General features: G+C 42.9%; 1 protein-coding gene across 2 annotated transcripts in view; it reads right to left on the bottom strand.

Annotated features, from left to right (window-relative positions):
- LOC138971752 (splicing regulator ARVCF-like) overlaps nucleotides 1–20,277 on the bottom strand; it is a gene marked incomplete in the record, with an annotated part of 76,682 nt that overhangs the window by 31,515 nt on the left and 24,890 nt on the right. For both annotated transcript variants that reach the window (XM_070344548.1, XM_070344549.1), the window contains 3 exon segments: nucleotides 4,031–4,122; nucleotides 5,990–6,176; nucleotides 7,982–8,026. In XM_070344548.1, coding sequence (XP_070200649.1) covers nucleotides 4,031–4,122; nucleotides 5,990–6,176; nucleotides 7,982–8,026 — 324 coding nt within the window.

Raw genomic sequence — 20,277 nt, 5'->3', positions numbered from 1 at the left:
TGTCAGAAAAATTAACCCTTAGGCTGCTTGTCACGATACTTTACGTATACTGTCACCTGGTTGTCACGACAAATGTCGCGCTACTGGCTCAGTCTCTTTGGTCGGTTCCGATTACCTCCCATGGATGCGATAACCCATATGACTGTTTTTCTTTATTTTTCTCTGTTAATTCACCAGTGGCTATGTAACATGTGTTACAGAATTGCACCAATGTAAGGGTTAAAAATAACTTCTTCGTTAACTGACAAAGACATTAGTTTTAACCCAAGAGAAGAGAATGTTCTTTTTCACTTTACACAGGTCCCGCTGGGTAAAAAGCAAATTAAACTTGAAAAGAATGTTCACAAAATTAAATACCTTCTTTGTAAAGACAATAAAACCTCTTACAGTTAGTTGATCAGGAAGTTTTGCTGAGGTAACGAGTGTACACACACACACACACACACACAAGAAAGAACAATAGGAAATTAAGTCTAGTGTGTGAGTGTATATTACATTCCTCTCAACTAGAATGGAATTACTGGTTAAACGTATAAGTAAACTAAGTTAACGTAACGTTTTGTCATGTACACACAGGGAAACGTAAATATATCACGTGTTACTTTAAACCAGAGGGTAAACTACAGCAAGGACGGGGGCGGTAAGGGGGGAGCTACAGCAAGGACGGGGGAGGTAAGGGGGGAGCTACAACAAGGACGGGGGAGATAAGGGGGGAGCTACAGCAAGGACGGGGGAGGTAAGGGGGGAGCTACAGCAAGGACGGGGGAGGTAAGGGGGGTAAGGGGGGAGGGGGGAGGTAAGGGGGGAGGGGGGAGGTAAGGGGGGAGGGGGGAGGTAAGGGGGGAGGTAAGGGGGGAGGTAAGGGGGGAGGGGGGAGGTAAGGGGGGAGGGGGGAGGTAAGGGGGGAGGGGGGAGGTAAGGGGGGAGGGGGGAGGTAAGGGGGGAGGGGGGAGGTAAGGGGGGAGGGGGGAGGTAAGGGGGGAGGTAAGGGGGAGGTAAGGGGGGAGGGGGGAGGTAAGGGGGGAGGGGGGAGGTAAGGGGGGAGGGGGGGAGGTAAGGGGGGAGGGAGGTTTAATTAAATATATATATATATATATATATATATATATGGTAATCATGACAAAATGAGGGTCGCAACATTGTGCTGTGTAAGGCCGGGGTGTAAATGCCGGGAATAGTTTAATTTGCGCTGTGTAACAAGGGACCTAATAAGCAGGAATGTAAATGCAGGAAGAAAAGAGAGATAAGATCTAATCATTTAATAATGTAACAGTGGTAGGCCTCTCTTAAAATGGGATTCAAAACGAGGGAGGGGGGGAAGGGGTCTCAAAATGGAGGTAAATGTACAAATGAACAGATAGTCTGAGAGAGCAGGGTTTAAAAAAGCGGGAGTCTTACATGAGGGGATCTTAAAGGGGAGGGGTGGGGGGGGGGCTGCATTTTAAGAAATGACTGATGAGGGCGTGTTAACAGTTCTGTCAACAGTATTGCACAATGATGCTGGCTCTGTTTTCGTTAACACACACAACTTGATGTTACCACTGTTTTTAAACAGCTATCCACAGGTGCACAACTCCATTCTGTGTACTTGGGACTCAAGATACAAACCCAAGAATTTCAAGAGAAAAACCCCCACCGAAATCAGCACATTAGGAAACACTAAAGACAATGCCTTGCTAACCACCACCACCAAAACCTCATGGTAAAACAGTCTGTAGCCATGGTATCTAACAACAAAAACCATCAACGCAATCAAAACTTCACCCCATCTAAGGCCAACCAACACCTCATGCAGTTAGAAGACTAAGCACAACAATCCTAAAACTTGTTCTGCACCCAGAAAAACAAACTGCCAAATCTCAGGAAACATCAGGAGGAAGTGAAAGCGAAAGCAGATCTTGAGAGAAAAAACACCCACACACCCACGCAGGGGAAGAAACAGGCAGACCTGTGCACACTCAAAACACTCATCAGTAGTAAACAAACCAAATTTCAGTAGTTTTTAAAATGTTTCAGTAGTAAGCTGTAACGACTGTTCCAAGACATAATTCTGCTCACAAAGCACACAAACTGAAACACTACAACGCAGTAGAATGGGAAATACTATTTATTAACAAGCCAAGGTGAAACATCAACACTGTTGTCTTCTTTGGTGACAGAGCTGGTGTCTCCTCTTCACTATCTGAATCTCGCTCTCTTTTTTTCTTTTCAATGTTTCACTTTAATCACAAGTTGCCACGCAGACGCTGGACGAACTCAGTCTAAGAACAAAGACTCAATGCTGAGAACACGCGCGCTTCCGGTAAATCGGAAAACGTCTTTTCAGCGCAACGGCCAACTAATTGGTCAAAACATCTTAAAACAGAAAAAAGTACAAAAATGTGTTTTTTTAGTAAAACATCGGAATTTCGGAAATTTCATCAAAAATTCGTAGCACAGTATTCTGCATATAAAAATCGGAGAAATTACGGAGAAACCGTAGATGTGCACAGGTCTGAACAGGTCATCACAGGACTGTGAAAGACGGTTAACACCAGTAATCACAGACCACTGTTAACCAAGGTTAATACAGTGAATGAGTGCAAGGTCAGATAGTCACTACAGAACAAGGTAGACTCAGGTATGATGACCAGTGAAAACTACGAAAACCCAGTACCTGAGAACTAGGTGAAAACAACAGGTGTCACAGGAAGAAATGTGAAAGTCAGTTAATATCAGTAACCGCAAGGAGTAAAACACCAAACAGTTACCTCAGGACAGGTGAAAGCAGCTTCTTACCTGGACTCAGAGTAACTCAGAGTATAGAGAGAACTTTCTTTCTTTAATTGGTGTTTAACGTCGTTTTCAACCGCGAAGGTTATATCGCGACGGAGGGAAGGGGGGAGATGGGATAGAGCCACTTGTCAATTGTTTCTTGTTCACGAAAGCACTGATCAAAAATTTGCTCCAGGGGCTTGCAACGTAGTACAATATATTACCTTACTGGGAGAATGCAAGTTTCCAGTACAAAGGACTCAACATTTCTTACATACTGCTTGACTAAAATCTTTACAAACATTGACTATATTCTATACAAGAAACACTTAACAAGGGTAAAAGGACAAACAGAATCCGTTAGTCGCCTCTTACGACATGCTGGGGAGCATCGGGTAAATTCTTTCTCGTCCCAACCAATATGGGACTCCCCCTAACCCGCAGGGGGTATAGAGAGAACATGTGTCACTAGAAGAACCAAGAGCTAAGAAGTAGGTGACAGAACAGGTGCCATTAGTCAGAGGAGGGCAGGTGAAAGCATGTTCTTGACAATGTCTTGGTTACCTCAGAGTATAGGAAGAACACGTGTCCCTAGAAGAAAGCAGTAGGTGAGAACTAGGTGACAAAACAGGTGCCAAGTCACAGGAGGACAGGTGAAAGCAGTAGGTGAGAACTAGTTGACAAAACAGGTGCCAAGTCACAGGAGGACAGGTGAAAGCAGTAGGTGAGAACTAGTTGACAAAACAGGTGCCAAGTCACAGGAGGACAGGTGAAAGCGGGTTGATACCAGCAACCGCAAAGGGAAGAGCAGCAGGATGCCATAGTTAAGGATCTCAGGTTACCTCAGAGTATAGGGAGAACACGTGTCACTAGAATAAACCACTACCTGAGAACAAGGTGACAAAATAGGTGCCAAGTCAGAGGACAGGTGAAAGCAGGTTCTTGACAATGTCTTGGTTACCTCAGAGTATAGGAAGAACAGGTGTCACTAGAAGAAACCAGTAGGTGAGAACTAGGTGAAAACACAGGTGCAAAATCAGATGAGGAGAGGTGAAAGCGGGTTAACACCAACAACCGGAAAGGGAAGAGCATCAGAATGGCGCGGAGGTTAAGGAGGTTACCACCAGCAAAATACCTTGACCCAAAGCTGTCGTCATGTCGGGGGTAACTAGGGTGGGGGTCATGACCCGATGGGGAGGGCCCCTCCCTGTACGGGGGGAGGTTGTGATAGGGAGACTGGCGCTGGTAATAATGCGCGTCGGCTGGGGAGCCGGACCTTGGCATAGGTGAGCTGCGCACGTCGTCTGGGTGGCCGTAGGGGGAGTAGTTCCCCCCTCCTGCTCCTAGTGGGTCACCAACCCTCGGAGCCTGAAACACATACAAGTAAGCGTGAGTTGAGGGGTGACAGTCGTGAAAATGGATAATCCGGGGAAAAAAGGCTTGGGGTTGAAGGGATAGCACTATCAGGGTATAGGGCTGAGGTGGTTAGAAAGTTACCACCCAAACGGGACCAAGCCGCAGAGCCGGATTGGTTGAAATCACAAGCACACCTCAGTTTCAACCAATCCGATTCCCCGGATAGCTCCCGTTGGGGTGGTAACTTTCTTGTGCATCTCAGCCTTGGTAGCAAAGCCTTCTCATTTTTGACACAACATTTTGGAGCAACTACATGCAATAAAATGCAACTAATCTACATATCCTAAAAGGGTTTTTTCTTCAAATTCTGTAACTGCGGGTGGGGTTGTGGTTGCACAAATAAAATCTCACCTTCTCACGTTTTTAATTTTTGACTCACATGCGAAGCAAAAGTGAGTCTATGTACTCACCCGAGTCGTCCGTCCGTCCGGAAAACTTTAACGTTGGATATTTCTTGGACACTATTCAGTCTATCAGTACCAAATTTGGCAAGATGGTGTATGATGACAAGGCCCCAAAAAACATACATAGCATCTTGACCTTGCTTCAAGGTCAAGGTCGCAGGGGTCATAAATGTTGCCTAAAAAACAGCTATTTTTCACATTTTCTCTGAAGTTTTTGAGATTGAATACCTCACCTACGTATGATATATAGGGCAAAGTAAGCCCCATCTTTTGATACCAGTTTGGTTTACCTTGCTTCAAGGTCAAGGTCACAGGAGCTCTTCAAAGTTGGATTGTATACATATTTTGAAGTGACCTTGACCCTGAACTATGGAAGATAACTGTTTCAAACTTAAAAATTATGTGGGGCACATGTTATGCTTTCATCATGAGACACATTTGGTCACATATGATCAAGGTCAAGGTCACTTTGACCCTTATGAAATGTGACCAAAATAAGGTAGTGAACCACTAAAAGTGACCATATCTCATGGTAGAAAGAGCCAATAAGCACCATTGTACTTCCTATGTCTTGAATTAACAGCTTTGTGTTGCATGACCTTGGATGACCTTGACCTTGGGTCAAGGTCACATGTATTTTGGTAGGAAAAATGTGTAAAGCAGTTCTTAGTGTATGATGTCATTGCTAGGTTTAGTTACCCTAAAGGTCGAGGTCAAGCATGTGAGTCGTATGGGCTTTGCCCTTCTTGTTTTTATTCAGATGACCTTGTTTGGGTGTAAAGTGGGACAGGGTGGAGTGCTCATTACTAAACAAATTAGAACGACTATGTTAAACTGTCACTGTGGTGTACATTTATCGTCAGCAATTGCAACATTATTCTGAGAATGTCGATACCTACTACCAGGCTGTTGTTCTAACAGGAAAAAGTCCAACGCAAATTTAATTTGCCTCCTTTTTTCTCTCTTCATAACCCCCCCCCCCCCCCCCCCCCCCCCCCCCAAAAAAAAAAGAAAACAAAAGAAGGTAACAACAACAACAAACAACCAGATTTGTGTACATTCTTCCTTTTAATTCAATTCTGTTCAAGCGAAAAATGACCGTCTGAGTACTCCCATTCGAAAAAACCCATTCACTGAATGAATTCAAGCAGAGCGAAACGTGCAAAATTACACTGCACCTAATGTACCATGAAAGCTTTTTCAGGGGTTGTGTGCACAAGGCAGTGCCCAAATGGGTGGGAACCAAGTGCTGTGTCGGATTTGCTGAAATTGAGATTTTTTCAAATTTCAACCAATTCAAACCAGTGCTCAGGGCCCATCCAGTTGAGCAATTTTCTTGTGCACACCACCCCTGATCACTACATGACATGCTTCAGATTTTCTTCTATGACAAAAGACATGCTAATCATCGTCACCTGTCTGGGTCTGTTGCTGCCGTTGCTTTGCAGGGATGCGTGGGAGCCGCGGTCGAAGGACGTGTTGGCGTAGTTACCCCCACCCCCTCCTCCACCCCCTCCACTGTACGGGGCCTGCGGGGAGTAGAAGGAGTCGCCCCCTCCGTGGCTGTAGTCTGGGTGCATGTAGTCCATTGCACCTTCGTCCCTGAGAACAGATGCGAACATGTACAAACGAGAAAAAATTTCTGCACGCACGTGCACATGCGTGCGCACACACACACACATACGCAAGCAGACACACGCAAGCAAGCACACACACACACCACACACACACACACACATGCAAACACATACACACACACACACACACATGCAAGCACACACACGCAAGCTCACACATGCAAACACACACACACACACATGCACACACACACGCAAGCTCACATGCAAGCACGTCACTCACACACTCACACACACACACACACACACACACACACACACACACACACACACACACACACACACACACACACACACACACAACCTCTCTCTCTCTTTCAGACAATTAGCCTCATTTAGTGAGGGACGCCTGGTCCCAATAGATAAGACACATGTTTCTGAAACAAACTTCTACTCTTGATATGACAGCCTTGTTTCCCCAAGACTATCTATCTTGATATGACAGCCTTGTTTCCCCAAGACTATCTTGGTACATGTACCCCCAAGTGACATGAATAGATTCTCGAAATTCAGGAAAGAAAACCCCACGCAAAAGAAAGATCAGGTATTAGTGATTATCTGAACAAACTGATGAAAAATGGTATGTGCAGGCCTGAAAGTGGCGAGTATTTTACTCGCCATGGCGAGTAGAAATCTGTAAATGGTGAGTAGAATTGTTAATCAACTCGCCAAAGGCCAAAGTTGCTGAAACACTGAATTGAAATGGTTGGTTTGGCAAGTAAAATTTGCTCTCTGGCTTGTAAATTATGAGAAGTACTAGCCAAAGGCGAGACGTGCCCCATTTTGTGGACTTTCAGCGCTGATGTGTGTGCACGTACACAGTATGACTTAGCAACAACTTGACTCAAATATTTTACAGAAGTAGTTTGAGAGTCGGTAATTTTCTACTCTACAATCTATCACCTAAGACTTACAAAAGTGATACTGGACAGAAAGGGGGTGGGGAGGGTTGTCCAATGCCATAAACATTGTGCTTGTAAAGACCCAGATCTTTTTCCCATTCTCAAAGCACTTTAGCTAAATTCCTTTTCAAAACCTTAAGAGTTAAATGAAACCCCCTTTTACTTCCCCCCACTTAAAACCCGACACACAACAGCCATACTCTACAGCAGGTTACAGTATACAATTCCACGGAGACAACAGGATATAAGGTAAAGTTAAAAATGCTGTTCCTGTTTTGTTGCCGTCACCATATATACAATGTGACATGTGTCAAATCGGGTAAATTTATTCAAGCAAACGCATTTTAATATGCTGTGACTCGAAAAACTGGTTTTAGCACTGTAAAGCCCCTCCCCTAACCTCTCCTATTCCAAAATACTGCTGAACCTTCTTGTGTCCAAAATATTCAAATATAAAAAGCTAAAAAATGTATACAATGAAGACTTAATAAGGAACCCCCAAATAAACATTGTGACAAAATGCAGGAAAATGAATGTTTTGTCTGTATATGTTTGGTAGGTCATGTATACGTCTGTCAACTGTATGTCTGAGTGAGTGAGAGAGTGCATGTGTTCGTGCATACGTGTGTGTGTGTGTGTGTGTGTGTGTGCATGCATGCGCCTATCTATCTGCAGGTGTTGCATACTTTTCATTTTATTTGTTTACATTATCACAAAGCGTGACATTCATCTGCCCTATATGTTGCACAATCTATTATGCACAGAACAAAAACAACATATTGCAACAGCTGGTGGCGTTTGAGAACTACACGTACATTACACACAGACAGAACAGAACGCCAACGATAAATGACCTTGACCTACTTACCGATGATACCCTGTGTTAAGGGTTCCGCGATCTTCCAACTCTCGTCTGCAACACACACAAAGAAAACCCCATTAAATCACACGGTTGATACATCTTCAAAGTGCTGTCAACTTACAGGTTTTAACTGAGGTTAAAGGTGAGGTAGAGGTTCGAAGTGGAACAAGAATACAGTGCAATAATCTTACAGAAATGAATATCTTGCTTTATAATGATTTGATCTTTTTTCAACTAACATGAATATCCTAATGATTTTTTTTTTCAACAAACATGAATATCCTACTTAATGATTTTTTTTTTTTCAACAAACATGAATATCCTACTTAATGATTTTATTTTTTTCAACAAATATGAATATCCTACTTGGGCACTGTGCAGCTCACAGCCTTCGTTTTGCGTTTTTGTTGCAGCTGAGTGCATTTACAGTTCAAAAATCCTCCTATGGTAGTAAAACAAACTCAAAACTACCCAACGACGACATCTGTGAAGCTCGACAGTTTCTTGTTCACACGAGTGCATACATTAACCTAGTTATTACGTGGTGTTTGGTCGGAGTTCGATTCAACTTGAGTGATTCCGGCCTCCATTTTGTTTTACACAAACTCATGATGACGTCTGACATAGTTTGCTAGTGACGTGTCTTTTCAGTTGTGCATGATGTGCATGTGGTGATCTACCTGATCTAAATTTAGATCCAAAAATAGGCCAAGACCAGCCGGGTCCGAGTACGAAATTAATTCGTAAAAAAATTGCAGTTCTTGACTCTTTGGGTGCAAGTCAATGAAACTTGATAGTTCTAACGGATAGCTGCCTGAGGTATGACTAAAAGCCCCAGGGGCTCCGTGCACCTGGATTTGACAAGTTCAGTACCTTTAATGATTTTATCTTTTTTCCACAAACATGAATATCCTACTTAATGATTTTATCTTTTCCTTCTCTGTGCTTCCTGATACTCAATAGATTTTGTTTCGATATTCTCTTTGCTAATTATGAGACTCTTATGCTCAATTTTCCTCAGTCAATTTGCCAATCTGATTTTGTTTTCCCTGTTTTCCTCCCTTTTAATTAATATAGAATTCCTTGCTTCTTTTGTATGTTTAGTTTTCTCCTTTCTGCACTTTTGGTGATGATTTCCTTCCTTTAATCAAAAACTGGATAATACTTATAGAAACTTTTTTTTTAAAGCTATAATGAGGCAAAGACAGTCTGTAAACATTCAACACTGTTGACAGTCTGTAAACATTCAAACCCATTTCAATTTTGATTTTTCATAGAAAATCTGTCAGTTCTACCCAAAATTTCAAAAATTTCAAAAATTGGCCCAGAAAATAAATCATAGTAACATCCATTATTACTCTTTTCAATGTTACTGGCCCGTGCAACAGACTGATCCTTCCTCCTCACAGCCTTATAATGAGGTCACCTGGTAAAACTGCTATCAAAAGGTGTGAAAGGTGTGGGCGTGGGGTGTATAATAGGCTTCTGTTAAGTGGGTTACTGGTGTCACTGTGCTGGCTGGAGACCTGAAGAAAAATATCCAGCCAGACCAGATATATTATAACCACCACTTCAACATAATGATTATATTCTCCTGCTACTGTGCCGTTTTCCCCTGTATGCTGTGTGGTGTGTGGTGGCAAGAGATCTGTTGTTTGTTGATTACCTTCCTTCCCATGGAAACAGTCGGACTCATCATAACAATAATTCTTCTTCTTCTTCGTTCATGGGCTTAGACTCCCACGTTCACCCATGTTTTTAGCACGAGTGGATTTTTACGTGTAAGACCGTTTTTACCCCGCCATTTAGGCAGAATACGCCGATTTCGGGGGAGGCATGCTGGGTATTTTCGTGTTTCTATAACCCACCGAACTCTGACATGGATTACAGGATCTTTTCCGTGCGCACTTGGTCTTGTGCTTGCGTGAACACACGAAGGGGGTTTAAGTCACTAGCAGGTCTGCACATAAGTTGACCTGGGAGATCGGAAAAATCTCCACTCTTAACCCACCAGGCGGCAGCGACCGGGAGTATAACTCACGACCTCCCGATTAGGAGGCCGACGTCTTACCACCACACCACTGCGCCCGTCATAACAATAATAATAACAACAACACTTTAATGTCCATAAAAATTAATTCTTTAAAATGGAAAGTTGTCTCAGATCTCAGATCCTACTAGGCTTTTACATGGGATAAGACCCTCCCTCCACTTGGACATGTACCAACTATCAACAGCTTGGATGTTATCTCAGTGCAGAGTACGAATATTTGGATGAAATAATTTCATAACCAACACTTATTAATGGTACCGTATTTGACGGATTACAAGACGCACCGTTTCATAAGCCGCACCCCCAACTTTTAGCAAAAAAATTGGGACGAGCCACGTATAGGCCGCGTCACTATATTAGCCGCCGTCGAAAAAAATATAATCAGATCGTGTCAATCAATCAAAACAACCAGGCAAACGAAAGTACGGTATTTCTCGATATCGGCTCCGAGAATAAACAAGTGAAACAAAGAAGAAAAGTGAAAAAGTTTGAAGAAAAATATCACACATACAATTTGTAACCAACACACACATGTATGCAGTCCCGCCCGGAATAAGCTTTTTTGGGATGATTTACGACTTTTGCGCACATTTCGAGCAGACGAAAACACAACATGGCGGCTCTCGCTCCTCCAACTATCGCGAGACACAAAAAACCGAAATCTCGCGCGCGCGAGATCCTGATACATCCGGTGTTTCTCTGTACGCTATCTTGTCACGACGACTTGTTGACAAACGAAGATTCACAAAAGAAAGAGAAAAGCGCCGAGTCTTGAGTAGAGAGCTAATAAAGTACCGGTAATCGCTAATCAAGCGAAATGAAAATCCGCGGCGACTTCCATTAGGTGAATGCTATTTAAGTTTAGGTAACGTTTTAGCCGCATCTTTTTATAAGCCGCAATGCGATTTTTTTTGAAAAAAAGTCGCGGCTTGTAGTCCGTCAAATACGGTAACTGGTGAAGTTATCCCCGAGTACGCAGTACTAGGGTCCAGCAGACTAATTGTGTGTGTGTCTGTCTGTCTGTCTCGACTTAACAGCTTATTGCTGGGAAACTACTGGGCGCAGTTCGTTCAAAAGTTGATACACTAACTTGATAATAGGTCCGATTGATCGTATTAAAACTTCATAATGTTACCTGGGACCTAAATGCCAAATAAATCACAAAATCCACTCTTAACGGCAGGCGCAATTCGCGGTGGGATAGAACAGCCGTTCGGCTAATCCGCCAGCCAGCCAGCGACAGCGACACCAGGCTTATTGCGTGCGTGCGTGCTTTGCGTGCGTGTACCACTGTGCGCGAGGAATAGGCATTTGAGTTCACTGGCGAATGATAGAATTGGTGGCTTAATTAGTGGAAAGCGTTTCCGACTATGGCTAAAGTGATCCGGGTTCGATTCCCGGCATGGGCTGTCTGGTTTTTTTTAAATTTTTTTATTTCCTACAAAATTCTCTCTGCACAGGAAGCAATAGGATGTTGATTTGGGGTATGCTTGCAAGTGGAGAGATGTTCTAACCCATGTAAAAGCCTGGGCAGATCTCAGACAGTGAGCCGTACTGTTTTCATTGGATGAGGACTCGGGTGCCTTTAACACTGTCTGGGCAGCTGAGGAGTCAATAATATCTACATGCTGTTTTCACTGGATGAGGACTCGGGTGCCTTTAACACTGTCTGGGCAGCTGAGGAGTCAATAATATCTACATGCTGTTTTCACTGGATGAGGACTCGGGTGCCTTTAACACTGTCTGGGCAGCTGAGGAGTCAATAATATCTACATACTGTTTTCATTGGATGAGGACTCGGGTGCCTTTAACACTGTCTGGGCAGCTGAGGAGTCAATAATATCTACATGCTGTTTTCACTGGATGAGGACTCGGGTGCCTTTAACACTGTCTGGGCAGCTGAGGAGTCAATAATATCTACATGCTGTTTTCATTGGATGAGGACTCGGGTGCCTTTAACACTGTCTGGGCAGCTGAGGAGTCAATAATATCTACATGCTGTTTTCATTGGATGAGGACTCAGGTGCCTTTAATACTGTCTGGGCAGCTGAGGAGTCAATAATATCTACATGCTGTTTTCATTGGATGAGGACTCGGGTGCCTTTAACACTGTCTGGGCAGCTGAGGAGTCAATAATATCTACATGCTGTTTTCACTGGATGAGGACTCGGGTGCCTTTAACACTGTCTGGGCAGCTGAGGAGTCAATAATATCTACATGCTGTTTTCATTGGATGAGGACTCGGGTGCCTTTAATACTGTCTGGGCAGCTGAGGAGTCAATAATATCTACATGCTGTTTTCAGACAGCTCTTGATTCTTCTGTCAGACACCCTGATAAAAACACTGTCAATTCATCCAAGGTCACCCTGCTTTCCAGAATTACAGCAAACATGTTTTTCTAGATCTGGTAATCAACTTTTTAATAAACAAAAACTTTTTATTTTTTTATATATTTTTTTAAAGTTTATGCACTCTGGCAAAAACTGATAAAGGCTTTTTACAAGGTCTCCAAGTTTTCCCAGTTCCTCATACAATAATTCACCTCCTTCAAGACACTTAGTTGAGTTAATTTTTCCAGAAAAATTTTTCTGTGCTCTAACATTGACAGTTTTAAGTGTGCTAACACTCTAAGCCTTTGGTTTGACCAGGTTCAACAGCCTGCTTGTTACATTATGACTCTGGCTTAAGGGTACAATGCCCTGACTTGCAGTAGGACAACTACCTGAGTTGCAAGTCTGATTACAGTTCTTTATGCAATGTTGACTGATTTGTGTCTGACCGGTTACCTAACAGTCTAGGTCAGATATGGCAGGCACAGAGGTGTCCTTCATTCAACAGAATCAACATCTGACATGCCAGTGCTGATATAAAGAAGACAAGAAACAGCTGAAAGAACAGCTGAGCTGAAAGAACAGCTGAAAGAACAGCTGAAAGAACAGCTGAGCTGAAAGAACAGCTGAAAGAACAGCTTTCTTTCTTTATTTGGTGACCTTAACGTTGTTTTCAACCATTCAAGGTTATATCGCGACGGGGAAAGGGGGGAGATGGGATAGAGCCACTTGTCAATTGTTTCTTGTTCACAAAAGCACTTATCAAAAATTTGCTCCAGGGGCTTGCAACGTAGTACAATATATGACCTTACTGGGAGAATGCAAGTTTCCAGTACAAAGGACTTAACATTTCTTACATACTGCTTGACTAAAATCTTTACAAAAATTGACTATATTCTATACAAGAAACACTTAACAAGGGTAAAAGGAGAAACAGAATCCGTTAGTCGCCTCTTACGACATGCTGGGGAGCATCGGTTAAATTCTTCCCCCTAACCCGCGGGGGGGGGGGGGGGGGGGGGGGGGGGGGGAAGAACAGCTGAAAGAATACAGTAGAGCCCCCTTTCAAGGCCCCCCTAAATTAAGACTACTCCCTTGTTAAGACCTAAGGCCTTCAAGATTTTGTGCTGACAACGTCCGTCTCCTTTTCAAGACCCCCAGTCCCTTTCAAGACCAGTGATTTTCTCAAAATTGTTGCTGCCCTCCCCACCCCCACCCCTTTTTTTTGGAAAAAGTCTTAGGGGGGGGGGGGGGGGGGTCCAAAGTAGCTGAAAGAATAGTGGAATGCCCTTAACTGCCCATGACAACCATTAGTCCAACCACCATCACACTAGGTTGCTTTTTTTGCTTTCAACAACTAAAATACTGCTGTCAAAAACAAATGTCCCAGGTCATCCTATAGGGAAAAGGCTACTTAACAAAGATAAGTGCACACAAAGTTCACTATCCTCCCTTCTAGAAAGATCTTTTGTTTTTCAGTAAAGTACTTAGGGACACCCATTTGAAAACCTACAAAATTAAACTTAATTAAATCAGGTCTGATCAAGGTGTCGTAAAAACAAAAGGTGGAACAATTCACAGTGGTTATGAACAGGACATTGGAGATGGCTGGGTTGTAAAGGGGCAGAGGGGTGCAGGTGTCTTCAATTATGGGGCCATAGAAAGGGAGGTTCCACTGCAACTACACTGTTAAAAGAAAATTGCACTACAAACAGCAAATTGAGGATTTAGTAAAAATCAAAAAAGTGTTGAAGTACATGTAGTGATAATGTAACACACAGAAGAACAACAAAACATTGAAAAAATGGACAGTTTTATTTTCAACACGTTTGAGGAATATATTTGACAGTTACACGTCTTGAACATGAAGACAAAAGAACAGCAAGAAATGAACAGCTGATGAACACAATCATGCAAATTCTCAAACTAAATATATATCTTCCTCTATGCTAGTATTTGTTCCACACACACACACACACACACACACACACACACACACACACACACACACACACACACACACACACACACACACACACAGGGTTCTAAAAATGGGAACTCTTAAAACTAAAAATAATCATAAACAGCAAAAATTAGCTACTTCATTCATAAATTAACACCTCAACACCACATAAGCTAGTTCTCTGAAAACAAAAATGAGCTGAAAAAAGCAACCAAACAAACTAAAACAAAACAAAAAGAAATATAACCCAAACCTGACACAGCTACAGTTTCCTGCTACTACATCAAGCCTTTTTTTTCACACCTTCTATCACAACATCGGAGATTTAAATCAGCACCCCTCCGAGATATCAAAAAAAATCTACACCTTTTTCTGGCAAGGGGCACACATCTCAGTGATGTATCACAGCACTTTTTACAGTGCATTCGGCCTTGGACAGTAAAGTCTCATGCTTAAGTGCTTCTCAACCTGTGGCTCTCTCATTACTGTACATGTCATAGGGTGCTGACCTATCAGACTGGCACGGTTGGCCTAGTGGTAAGGCGTCCTCCCCGTGATCGGGAGGTCGTGGGTTCGAACCCCGGCCGGGTCATACCTAAGACTTTAAAATTGGCAATCTAGTGGCTGCTCCGCCTGGCGTCTGGCATTATGGGGTTAGTGCTAGGACTGGTTGGTCCGGTGTCAGAATAATGTGACTGGGTGAGACATGAAGCCTGTGCTGCGACTTCTGTCTTGTGTGTGGCGCACGTTAAATGTCAAAGCAGCACCGCCCTGATATGGCCCTTCGTGGTCGGCTTGGCGTTAAGCAAACAAACAAACAAAAATCGACCTATCAAATAAGCTAAAGGCAGCCTTGCACTCAATGTACCTTGAATTCCTTTGTCATTAGCAGATTATTATGGGATTCTTACATTTTTGAACTGCGAAAAAAATTAAGATACTATTTTCTGTAATGTAAAGTCCAGCAGTGAGATCTATCTAACCAATGAACTCACTCACGCATTATAAACTATCTATGCAAATACATGAACTGAAAAAAATAAGTTTCAGACACAAAGATCACTGAACTGTTGTTGTTTTTCCTCAAAAGTTTCGAATCATACACTTTACTGTTCCCATTATTTTTTCACAACTTTCAAGAAATAGAACAACGTCAAAGCCCTTACACTTGGGTTTTTTTCATACCCATGAATATTGAATATAAATTTCATGAAAACGTAAAAGAATAAAGCATTGTTCAAACCAAATGACCCTGAGACAAACAGGAAACTCAACCGGAAAAGGAATCTAACAAGAACAGAAACGACTATCAGTAAGACTACAGCAAAAAGAAGTGAGCAGCCCCAGAAGTATCCATTCATACTACCATGTACATGTACCCTGACAGAGTACAGAGGACGAGAGGGTGTGACAGTTGCAGAAAGGAAGAACAAGTCGCGTAAGGCGAAAATACTACATTTAGTCAAGCTGTCGAACTCACAGAATGAAACAGAACGCACTGCATTTTTTCAGCAAGACCGTATACTCGTAGCATCGTCAGTCCACCGCTCATGGCAAAGGCAGTGAAATTGACAATCCAGAAGAGCGGGGTAGTAGTTCCGCTGAGAAGGATAGCACGCTTTTCTTTATCTCTATTCTTTTTAACTTTCTGAGCTTGTTTCTAATCCAAACATATTATACCTATATGTTTTTGGAATCAGGAACCGACAAGAAATAAGATGAAATTGTTTTTAAATCGATTTCAAAACATTAATTTTAATCATAATTTTTATATTTTTAATTTTCAGAGCTTATTTGTAATCCAAATATAACATATTTATATGTTTTTTGAATCAGAAAATGATAAAGAATAAGATGAAATTGTTTTTGAATCGTTTTATAAAAATATAATTTTAATTACAATTTTCAGATTTTTAATGACCAGTCATCAATTAACTTTTAAGCCTCCAAGCTCAAATGCAATACCAAAGTCCGGCCTTTGTCGAAGATTGCTTGGCCAAAATTTCAATCAATTTTATTGAAAAATGAGGGTGTGACAGTGCCGCCTCAACTTTTACAAAAAGCCGGATATGACGTCATCAAAGACATTTATCAAAAAAATGAAAAAAACGTCTGAGGATATCATACCCATAAACTCTCATGTAAAATTTCATTAAGATCGGTTCAGTAGTTTACTCTGAATCGCTCTACACACACACACAGACACACACCACGACCCTCATCTCGATTCCCCCTCTATGTTAAAACATTTAGTCAAAACTTGACTAAATGTAAAAAGCAGCAAGGACAGTGCTGTACACAACAGACTGGTATGCATGTCAGTATTCCTACCGGAAGGAGCAGGCTTGAACAGTGTGCATTCCCCGTTGGCATTCTAACCTTCTCACCAGTACTGCCTAAAGGTGAAAGATCTGCCTCTTGGTTTTCACCCTTGTTCTAATCACTCTGCTTACTACTTCTAGTTCTATTCTTCTCCAAGCAACCAACCCAATGCCCAACAGTGAAACTGAAAGCGTTTCTTCTCTTTTCCTTTTTACCCCCTTTTTCTTTTTCTCCAGCATCTTCTACAGCACAAAGCCCTTTGTAAGACCCCTATCTAACTAGTTTTCCAGATTAATAAAGTCGGTAAATTTCACCCCATTTTAAGACTCCCTCCTGTTTATCAAATGGATTTTCGAAGGTCTTAAAAAGGCTGCTTCCACTGTACCAGAAACCCATCCGGGCGCTTCCCTGTGTCATTCCCTAACACCTCAGAGTGTACACACACCAACTAATCAGTCCCCCTGTCTGTGCCCCCTGCTCCCCCCCCCCACTTCCCCTTGGAATCCCCGCACCCCCCCCCCCCCTCCAAGGTCAGTCTGTGGTTGACAGTTTCTATTGACGGGGTGACACATTCCACAACAAACGATCTTCTTATGACCACTGCTACACTACCAGGGCTGAAGCTTCTTTGCTACTGGGGCGTCTCGGACACTTCACGGCAGACGATTTGACTGTCACCTCTGTACTGCCACAACTATACATGTCACATTTGTTGTTGTAGGGAAGTGAGTGTGGGCGGGGGGGGGGGGGGTGGAGGTGAAAGGGGAGTTGGTGGTCTTTAAGCCTGTATTTAATTGGGAAAATTCAACTACGGAAGTATACTTCGCGAAGCTTTTAGCACTGAGTTTGTGGTCGACTTGTGGCTGAATGGAGGACCTTGAACAGTCGTTCAGTGGAATTCCTCTTGTAAGACCGTCTTGTGTTAAGACCTTCCCTCATTCAAGACCAGGTTTTCAGATGCTGTTCTTACAACCATTGTATATTTACCTTCATCTAAAATCCCCCTCCCTATTACGACCTGATCCCCCCCCCCCCCCCCCCCAAGAATTGTGGATGTCGTAAGAGAAGGGTTCCACAGTACTCGGGACTTTCAGACACTTTTCACCGCAGATACTTCGACTGTTACATCCGTACTGGCAATACTGATTTTTTCAGTATGGGGTTGGGGTGGGGAACACAGGAGCTTATAGTTATATCAAAGCGCCGGTCGATCATTATTATTACTCCTTTATCCTTACAGTAGAATGAATAGTAGAAGTAACGCTACAGTAGGAATAGACCGGCGCTTTGATACAAGCTCCTGTGGTGTAGAAGGAGAAGAAAGGGGAGACATAAAGGGGAGACATAAAGGGGAGTGGGTGTGGCGTCTAACAAACAAAGTGGACACCATACTTTTCCCAGAAAGGACTGAAATTGTGTAGTCCAGTTATGGCTGAAGCTGGACCGCAAAGATCTGTCACCTAGACCGCAAGCATAGAGTCGTTTCTCGGACCGCAAAGATCTGTACGTGACAGGGATGATTGATGATTGCTTCTGGAATTTCTAAGTACTAAGTAGCCTAGACAGACTCGGAGGGTCGAACCCAGCATTAACGCAGTCTTTCTTCCCTATACTCTGTCAAAACAGACAGACAAACAAACAGACAGACAAACAGACAGACAGACGGAGGATGTGGGATGGCAGGACACCCTCTATTGAATTTGAGTACTCATTGCCGGACTTTTAAAACTGTTAAATCGACGACCCAATGACAGTGTTGTACTTGTTCAATGTTGTTGTCTTGTTAATTGAATGAAATGCTCAAATAAACTCTCTGTCTTAATGGTACTTTCTAGCTTTGGAACATGACCAGTCTTTCCCAGTTTCAGAACTGTTTCACAATTCCGCTTTGAACACGTTGCAAAAACACCCCCTGAAGCAGTGCTGACAGCATGATTATCATACTTCCTTCCTTCAATACTATGTCCTGAGAAAATGTCTGTTTTGCTTTAGTTAGCTGGGGTACGAATGGACCCACCTTTACGATATTGTTGAACTACCCGGGGCCTTGACAAGGAAGGAGCCTTAAAATGGAGGTACATTTACACTCGTTAATGTTAATTGTTATAAACAGAAAGTCTGAAAAGATAAGGTCTTAACAGGGGGGGGGGGGGGGGGGGAGGGGGGGCTGTCTCAAAGTTGAGAGAGTTTTAAAAGAGGGGTTCCACTGTACTGAAAGGGGGGGGGGGGTGTACAGTTACGAGTCAGTAAACACCGAACCCTGCGCTTCTTTGCTTTGCTGGGAAGGCGAGAAGCAGGGGTAGAAGAAAGCAAGAGATTCGCTATGTTTGACAAAACTACATGAGCCCAGAAAGCCGTCAATTAGCAGGGTGGCCTTAAGTCATTGTAGTCTCCTGGGTGACTCATCCCGTAAAATGTCACCCATCTCTCTCTCTACTCTCCCTCTCTCTTATTCTCTCTTTTTGAGTCTCTCTCTTATTCTCTCTATTTTTGAGTCTCTCTCTCTCCATCCCTCCCTCTCTCTTTTATTCTCTCTCTTTGAGAGTCTCTCTATCTCTCTCTCTCTCAGTTTGAGTCTCTTATTATTTTTTTTCTTTTTGAGTCTCTCTCTGTCTTCCTGAGTCTCACTCTCTCTATCTGTCCCTCTCTCTCTGTCCCTCTCTCTCTGTCCCTCTCTCTCTGTCCCTCTCACTGTCTCTCTCTCTCACTGTCTCTCGCTCTGTCCCTCTCTCTCTCACTGTCTCTCTCTCTCTGTCCCTCTCACTGTCTCTCTCTCTCTCTGTCCCTCTCTTCTTCTTTCTCTTTTTGAGTCTCTCTCTGTCTCTCTCTCGTCCCGGGTCTCTCTGTCTCTCGCTCTGTCTCTGTCTCTCGTTCTTTTATGAGACAACACAATGAACCTACAACAGAGGTGGTCATTAAGAAAACATTTGGAGAGGCAAGGAGAGTATTCATGAGTTTTAAAAAAAACCCACTGAAGTCCTTACATTTATTTTCAGTTGGCATTCTTTCTTTAAGGTCTTTTCTAGGTTGATCGTTCTGTTTCATCTCGGAAAGGTACGTACTTCTGCCGACGGTATAGGTACAATAGAGGAGATGGGGGGGATTGGGAGGGGGAGGGGGGGGGGGGGGGGGGGTGAGTGGGAACGGCAACCCTATACTTGTAGTCGGTATTTTATTTTGCTAGAAAGAAGCCGGGTACTTCTGCAGGCCCAAGTAAAGAACAGGTAAAACAGAACGCGTGGGCGTTAAAACTTGGAAGACTGTTGCAGAACTTTGGTAGCAGCTTCTTTTTAACTAGCGGATCCTACTTCCGCAGGTCCAAGTAAGAAACACTAAAACTAAAAGCACATATATGCCTCTTTGGCTTGCTTTGTAGATTATTAAACAGCTAACATATATATTCACGACATGTCCTGGTTAACTCATTGCTAGTGTTAGTTACTTAGCATTACAGTTACATACATGTGTATGTTAACATTTTTCACATTTCAGGCCCTCTACTCTACTATACATGAATTTTACATCCGTACACCAATCCATATCAAGCTGTGTTCCACAAAAGTTGGTGGAAATAAGACTCAAAAGTAGTAGGTTTGGACAAAATGATTATCAAAAACTTGCACAATGTTGTGA

The sequence above is a fragment of the Littorina saxatilis genome, linkage group LG7 (assembly GCF_037325665.1).
Source record: "Littorina saxatilis isolate snail1 linkage group LG7, US_GU_Lsax_2.0, whole genome shotgun sequence".
Lineage (NCBI taxonomy): Eukaryota > Metazoa > Mollusca > Gastropoda > Littorinimorpha > Littorinidae > Littorina > Littorina saxatilis.
The sequence above is the reverse complement of the archived record's forward strand: the minus strand, read 5'-3'. Positions and strand labels throughout refer to the sequence as shown.